At 62.1% G+C, this 7,647-nt stretch overlaps 1 protein-coding gene across 3 annotated transcripts; it reads left to right on the top strand.

Annotated features, from left to right (window-relative positions):
* Positions 1–736: 736 nt before the first annotated feature.
* LOC130593106 (tumor necrosis factor ligand superfamily member 10-like) lies at positions 737–6,474 on the top strand. 3 transcript variants are annotated; one of them, XM_057397997.1, is made up of 5 exons: positions 737–1,023; positions 3,805–3,951; positions 4,225–4,261; positions 4,623–4,730; positions 4,985–6,474. In XM_057397997.1, exons 1-5 carry the CDS (start codon positions 796–798, stop codon positions 5,425–5,427), a joined length of 963 nt encoding a protein of 320 aa, XP_057253980.1. In that variant the 5' UTR covers positions 737–795; the 3' UTR covers positions 5,428–6,474. The 3 variants fall into 3 exon arrangements, with proteins under 3 accessions (XP_057253980.1, XP_057253982.1, XP_057253981.1); XM_057397999.1 differs by lacking the exon at positions 3,805–3,951; XM_057397998.1 differs by lacking the exon at positions 4,623–4,730.
* The last annotated feature ends 1,173 nt before the right edge of the window (positions 6,475–7,647 follow it).

Genomic DNA, 7,647 nt, shown 5'->3' with positions numbered 1-7,647 from the left:
GAGAGAGCTGGGCTGGGTCAGCCTGGAGAAGAGAAGGCTCCTGAAGGGGAGACCTGAGAGCAGCTCCAGTGCCTGAAGGGGCTGCAGGAAAGCTGGAGAGGGGCTTGGGACAAGGGATGTAGGGACAGGACAAGGGGAATGGCTTTAACCTGCCCGAGGGGAGACTGAGCTGAGCTCTTAGGCAGAAGCTCTTCCCTGTGAGGGTGCTGAGGCGCTGGCACAGGGTGCCCAGAGAAGCTGTGGCTGCCCCATCCCTGGCAGTGCTCAAGGCCAGGTTGGACACAGGGGCTTGGAGCAAGCTGCTCTAAGTGGAAGGGGTCCCTGCCCGTCGCAGAGGCTGGAGCTGGATGATCTTTAGAGTTCTTTCCAACCCAAACCAATCCATCATTCTCTGATTCTGTATCCCCCCTAGGCAAGGCCTGGGATGATGCCCAGCAGCAGTTGCCCGCTTCCTGCAATCCTTTACCTATCGGCGCTCCCAGGGGCGCCCAGCCGAGCCTCGGCCAGACCTGCTGCCCCGCAGGGACGCGCCGCCCATCACCGGCTCGGCTCGGCTCGGCTCGGCTCGCGTCCGCCCAGCCCCGGAGGGGTCCCGCTGCCCGGAGCCGTGTGTCCGCACGCCAACGACCGCCCCCGCAGGTCCCGATGCCCCGGGAGGTGTCTGCGTGAGGCCCCGCCCCATGACCACCCCTGTCCCGCCCCTCCACGGTCCGTCCCGCCGCCGCCGCCGCCGCCGTCCCCGCCGTCCCCGCCGTCCCCGCGGCCCCGTTGGAGCTGAGAGGCCAGGGCCGGCCGATGACCCCGCTCCAGCCCAGCGCCGGGCAGTACCTGCGCTCCGACAGCGGCGGCTCGGAGGCCCCGATGCTGGCGGACGGCTCCGGCTCCGGTCCCGGTCCCGGTGCGCCGCGGCGGCGGCGGCGGTGCGGGCCGCTCTGGGGCAGCGTGGCCGTCATGGCCATCCTCGCCCTGCAGATCGCCTGCACCACCGGCCTCTTCGTCTACTTCACCATGGCCATCTCCAAGGTGAGCCCGTCGGCGGGGGCTTTCTCCTGCCTCCCCCACACCTCTGCGAGCCGTTCTGGTGCGCAGGGTCCCGGGACCGGCGAGGAGCTGCACCCCGGGGGGTGTGGGAAGGGCTCTGCCCGCTCCCCGCCCTGCGCCGCTGCTCCGCCAGATGCGGAGCCGAAGGGGGGGGGGGGCAGCTCTGCCCTGAGCTCCCTCTGGAGCCAGATGTGGAGAGAAGGATCCTTTGTCCTGGCTGCGGCCGAAGCTGAGGGTCCGCCCGGGCCCGGGGCCCTGTCCTGGGGTCCCATCAGAGCACGCAGCCCCGGGGGGGACGGGGGCTGCTCTGGGCTCCCTCCATTTGCATCCCACCCCGCTCTGGAGCTCCAAATCCTCCTCACCCCCTTTGGGAGGTGGTGGAAGGGTCCTGGCTGCGCCCCCACCCCCCCATACCAGCAGCCTTCGGGTGCTTGCGGCAGCTCAGTCACCCCAAATAACTGTGCTGGGACGCAGGCATTCCCAGCGTCACTTGTGCCAAAGTCGGATGTGAGGGACCTGATCTGTTCACAGTCTGAACCAGGCTCCCAGCCATCAGGAGCACCCAGGAGAGGAAAATGCCAAAGGGAAGAGACCTTTGCACCAGGGAGAGGGAATCCCAGGGATGCCAGGATACTCCATCCCTTCAGATGGACTGCCCGGCAAGAGAGGTGTCCTGCTGTGCTCAGGTTTGCTTAAAACCACAGCAGGAGCAGGGAAAACAAGGGAAAAGTCCAGCCCCTGACTGCTGTCTGGTGCCCGGTGGAGCATCCTCTGGAGCAGCTTCAGCCCCTCTTGAGGCTTTGTTTCCATCCCTGGATCCTGCTGTGAGGGATTTGCATGAAAGGGGCTGGGGAGAATAGGGGACTGTGGGCAGATGGAGCCATGGGAAGCGGTGGACAGAAGAGACACTTAAATTGACCTCTTTGAGCTAATCTCAGAGGCTGGCCACTGCATCCCCACATGGGATCAGTGCTGGGGTCAGAGCTCAGCATCTCCAGGTTCACTGAACCTCAGCACAACCACCTTGCCCTCTCCCCCTCACCCAGGTACCTCCTGTGCTCCCAGTTTTACAAACCATTCCCACTTTTCCTGTAATTTAAACACCCCATTCAGTGCAAGGGTCCCAGGTGGTAGAGACCCTGCAAAGACAGAGATGCTGGTGAGATGGGCAACCTGTCACAGCAAGCTTTAGTCAAGCACTTAGTGTCATCAGTCAGTTCCAGGCCTTTGTCAGGAGGGACAAGGCATGTGGCTGCCATCCCCACACTGGGGATGTGCCACCATCTTACCCGGGGACCTGCCTTACCGGGCCTGGGAGGAGGAGGAGGAGGAAGAGGAAGAGGACAAGGAGAAGGGCTCTCCCTAGCTGTGTAGGCACACACCATAATCGGTGCTCCTGGTAGTGGAGGAGCTGTGGGCGCTGGCACTGCCCAAGCATGCTCTCCTGCTGTGGAGTGCCATGGGAGCATCTCTGTCACTTGGGGATTTACCACCTTGGTAGGCACTGTGTGTCCTGCCCTTGGGGCAGGCAAGGCTTTGCCAGGGATAAAGCCTGGGATAAAGGCAGGGCCACGCTCTCCCCAACATGAGCCACATTGGTCCCCTGAGCCCAGCACCGCAGCCTCTGTGCTCCTGGTGGGTCCATCTGGTGCTAGGAGGGATGGTTGGTCCAAAATTCCTTCTAAAAACCCACCCCTTTTCATCTGACCTCACGCAGTCTTTCTGCCGGCAGTAAAGTCTGTTGATCCCAGAGGAGCACATCCTGGTACAAGGCAAAGTGGGTACCCAAAAGGTCTGGTGGGGACTCGGAGCCCTCAGAGACATGGGGAAGCGCAGGGTGCTGGAGGTGGCTGAGCCCCAGGTGATGATGTGGCCAATCCTGAGGACTCCTGGGTTCTGTCCTAGGATCTGGGAATTACCCAGGGAGCAGAGGTAGGATGTTCAATGTGCCAGTGTTCATCCCCAGTTCCTGATTTCAGAGCAGCCCTCTCCTATCTGTGCCTGTTTCCCCACACCCTAAACAGCAGCACCCACAGCAGCCACCGTGCCTGTCCCCAGTGTGATGCCAGGGCTGGAGAAGAGCTGGGGCAGGCCCGGGACAGGCTCAGAAAGGGCCCCCATCACGTGGAGGGAAAGTTCCCAGCCCAAGCCAGAGGCCAGCAGAGGCTAGGAAGGGTCTGACATGTGCTGACGCAGCACCGAGTGCGTGGGGACCCATCTCCAGCTGCAGCTGGACGGATGGAGCTGCCTGGAGCTTGTTTTGCAACCCTGGTGTAGCTCCACAGCAGGAAGCATGAGGAGCACAGACGAGGCTGGGTACTTTCCCCAGAGCTGCAAGCACCTCAGGCTGGGCTTTACTGTTTCAGAAGCCTCATTCCCTCAATCCAGGAGAGGAAGAGGTGAAGGAGGTGGAGACCAGGGAATTTGGGGTCCTTTTCTTTACCTGGTGCTTACCTTCTCCCTGCTCATGGGCCTGGAACTCAGTGAAATGGGCTGTTGCGTTTCCCAGAGAGCTGGGATGAGCAAGACCCGCTTCTGCCAGGGAGCATGGGAGGACAAGATAAGGTTTAAGCCATGCATGTCACAAACTCCAGACAGAACTACCCAGCCTCCTGCCACCTACCTGCCCCCCAGCACAGGAGACACAGGCAGCAGCTGCAGCCTGGCAGAACACCAGCTCCAGGATCAGGGCAGCTCTGGGCTGTTCCCCACCCGTGGTGTGGCTCAGGCTGACGTGGGGGTGTCGGGGTGTTTCTGTTCCAGCTCAAAGCCCAGGCGCCAGGCAACGTGGAGGAGCTGCGGTGCCTGCAGGTCATCAACCAGCAGCAGGAGGGCTCCAGCCTGGAGGAGCTCATCAGCAACCAGTCCTGCCTCAAGCTGGCCAACACCATCAAGGCCTATGTGGCCACTGTGAGTCTGGGCCTGCCGGCTTTGGGGACGAGGGAAGGGTGGGAGCCAATGCCTCAGTTTCCTCACCAGAGGGGTGGCAGAAGGCGCTGGCAAGGATGGTTGCAGAGGGAGGTGGTGGAGTTGAGATGGACACCAGTGAGGAGCTGGTGGAGCCCAGAGACAGCAGGAAAGACAAAGTCGTGGAGGCTTGGAAAGTGCGAAGGGGTTCTGGAACATGGAAAGCACCCGTCTCAGCTTTAACCATGGGTCTGTGTCTCTTCTCTGTGGGTCCAGGTGACGGAGAACGTGATCCGCAGGAGCGTGGTGAAGGGTGAGTCCCTCCTGGCCCAGCACCAGGGGGCAAAGCATTGACAGCCTCCTTGCTGGGACTGGGTTGCCGGCCACGGTGCTGGGAGAGCAGGGACAGTCCCACTGGGAGGATGAAGGACACACGTCGTGGGGAATGGGGTAGAAGGACAGCCACATACCTCTGTCCAGAGCCCAGGGAACCTGGGGCAACACAGACATGTTGGGTAATGATTGACTAGGCATTTCCACCCCAAAAGAACCTTCCTCCTTGACGGATCAGTGGGCCATTTCCCTGCTTGTTCAGGAAGGACCTACTCTGCTGGCATGGGGCTCAGTGTCCCCACGCTCCCTGTCCTCTACGGCCTGTGTCCCTTTACTCGCAGAGGCCCAGAGGAGCTACTTCAACACCTCGGAGGGGCGGGTTCCTCCCAAAACCAGCGGCAAACCCTCGGCACATCTCACCCTGCGCCCGCAGAGCCTGGCCCAGGACGGTGAGCTGGAGAACCCCACTGGGCACCGGCGGGTTCTGAGATGGGAACGGGGGGAAAGATCTCGCCCAAGGGGCAGGGGACCAGGACGGGAGGATGTGGGAGGTGTCTCCTGTCAGGTCCAAGACCCCCTTCTCCACCCCTCCAAGCTGGATGACTGTGGGAGAGAGTTAGAGCCATGCCCTCCCTTCCTACTGACCTCAGTGGGCGCTCCCCAGAGCATCTCGCTGCCCTTGGTGACTCTTCCTTCTCCCCAGGGAACACCCGGCGCTTCGGGAACCTCTCTCAGTCATGCCGCCACGCCATTGCACGCTGGGAGGACAGCACCATCCACTCCCACCTGCAGAACATCACGTACCAGGACGGCCGCCTGCAGGTCAACCAGGCTGGCAAGTACTACGTGTACTCCCAGATCTACTTCCGCTACCCCAGCGACATGGCTGGCACGCGGGGCTCCGTCCCGCAGCTGGTGCAGTGCATCAACTGGAAGACATCCTACAGCCAGCCCATCCTCCTGCTCAAAGGGGTGGGCACTAAGTGCTGGGCACCCGAGGCGGACTACGGGCTCCACGCGCTCTACCAGGGGGGGCTTTTTGAGCTGAAGGCCGGGGATGAGCTCTTTGTCTCCGTCTCCTCCTTGGCCATCGACTACAACGACGCAGCAGCCAGTTACTTCGGGGCTTTCCGGCTCGACCTGTGACAGCCGCCTTCTCGCTCCTTCCCACTGCTCCTGCCCAGCCGGGGTCCTGCAGGGCCCCAGGAAGCAGGAGCTGACCAGCCAGGGAGGAGGGGCCTGGTGCAGCACCCTTCCCTAAGTGCTTGTCCCAAGGGAGGAGCTAGCAGAGGGCACAGGGAGGCTGCCCACAGGGACCTGCTGTGCTTGGTACCATCCAGCTGGGAGGAAGACCATGAGCCAGGAGACATGGACAAGGTGGGACATCTCCCTGGCTTCCATCTGAGCAAACAGCCAGGTAGCACCAAACCTGCTGCAGGAGAGGCACCAGGGGCAGGTCTGCAACCACAAGACAAAGTGTCCCCGTGGCAGGATGAGCCTCTGTGAGTCTGCACATCTGGCAGGGGCAGCCCCAGATGTGCTGCCAGGCTGCAGGTGCTCAGGGACAGGAGCCCTTTGTGAGTGCAGGGCTGGAACCCAGGCACAGCAGCAGGGACAGGGCAGGTCCAGCATCAGCTTCTGGAGAGGTGTGAAGGAGTTTAGTTTGGGATCATCGGAAACATGAAGCGATGCCAGCAGCCAGTGTCAGGGGAGGTCAAAGGGCAGGACCACGAAGCTGGAGCAGTCACCAGCCCGAACAACCACACGTGGCTGTATGGCCCCCTCCAGCCCAAGACCCTGCCATCACACCTCCCCTTCTCTCCTGACCAAGCAGCTCCCTCTTCCTCGGGGTTCCTGGTCCTCTCTGGCAGTGGTTAACCCGCAGGGTTTGAACTCATGGGTGAGCCCGGCCATAGCAGCACAGGACCAGGGAGGAATGAGGGCAGGGCCTTGGTTCTGAAGTCTGTGTCAGATACTGGAGGTGGGCTCAAGCAGGGCAGAGCGTCGTCAAGCTCCCACAGACGCCGGGGTGAATGTAACCCTTTCTGTAACTCCCTGTATACTCTATCATGTGGGGACTGGTGGAGCGGATGGACAGGGTGGCAGCACGGGCTCCACGCAGGGTGCAAACACCCCGCATGGCAGCACAGCTGCGGGGACTCCCGGTGCTGCTTCAATAAAGCCTCTACTCCAGTGCTGGTTCTCACCTCTTAGCAGGGGCACCGCAGGTACCAGCCCTGGGCTCTGAGCTGCCGTGATGCAAAGCATCTCATGGGAGGCCTGGGCTGGTTGCCACACTCAGCCAGCACCCAGCAGCCCCCCCCCCGGGTCCTGGGCAGCCCCCTGGGACCTGGACAGCCCCTGGCTGCAGCCCACCTTTACCTGCTCCCTCTTTCCTGACTCATGCCCCAGCCCAGCCGTAGGCTGCAAGAGGTAGAGGGGCAGCTTCCCCAGGCTCCTGTAGCATCCCGCAGCCTCCCACTGCTTCCCACCTGTGCCAGTGGCAGCAGAGCAGCCTGGGTGAAGCCAGAGCTGCTTAGACTCATGGTAGCCCCAAGGAATGGCAGCGTGTGGTTCTCAGGAGCTCTGGTCCAGGCACTGCAGATGGAGCCCAGCTGAGGGCTCCAGGCGATAACAGGGTCCTGCCTCATCTTGCATATGGAGCAATTCCAAGGGCTCCACTTTTGACTTTCCTGGTGGATGCCTGGGGCATTCCCAGCGAGACACGCTCCCACTTCCAACTTCTGAGCCTGGTACCTTTATCTCACCTGGGACCAGGGGCAGCTCCACCAGCCTTTCTCCCGGGAGCTGAGCCTGGCCCCACTCCTCCTCCTCCTCCCCTCCTCCCATCAACTCTCCAGGACTACACCTCATCCTGGGTATCCTGGTGCTGCTCCTCTCAACGCTTTTGGGTTGCCAAGCCCAGCCCAAGGCACGGCCAAACCCAGGGCTTCCAAGGTGGGCTGTTCCCCAGCTCACCCTTGCCTGGCAGGGACTGCTCCTCGCTCCCACTATCCATCCCACAGCTTTCCAGGCTTGAGTCCCAGCTCTTTGCATCCTTGGCTGGGGCTGGCAACCAGTGCCAGCTCTCACATCCCCCCCCCATCCGCAAACCCTGCCCATTGCTGCTCACTGGGCTCAGCCTCCTGCTCCAGTGAGGCCAGTACAGAGAGCTCCCCGATTGACTTGGCCCTGTGACCCTGCACACAAGCTGCTGGACCAGCCCCAAGCCCATGGGCAGCTTTCCCAGCTCATCCCAAGCCTCCCAGTCAGAGAACGCCAGGAGCACCAGCCTGCCCTTTGCAAAAGGGGGGGCAGGACTGCTCCCCGCTCCAGGCAGGCCTGCCAACCCTTCCAAAACCACCT

The sequence above is a fragment of the Pezoporus wallicus genome, unplaced genomic scaffold (assembly GCF_028554395.1).
Source record: "Pezoporus wallicus isolate ANWC-B61680 ecotype Strahan unplaced genomic scaffold, APGP_CSIRO_Pwel_v1 contig_11994, whole genome shotgun sequence".
In the NCBI taxonomy this organism is placed as follows: domain Eukaryota; kingdom Metazoa; phylum Chordata; class Aves; order Psittaciformes; family Psittacidae; genus Pezoporus; species Pezoporus wallicus.
Note: the sequence above shows the minus strand (reverse complement) of the source record. Positions and strands in the feature narration are given on the sequence as shown.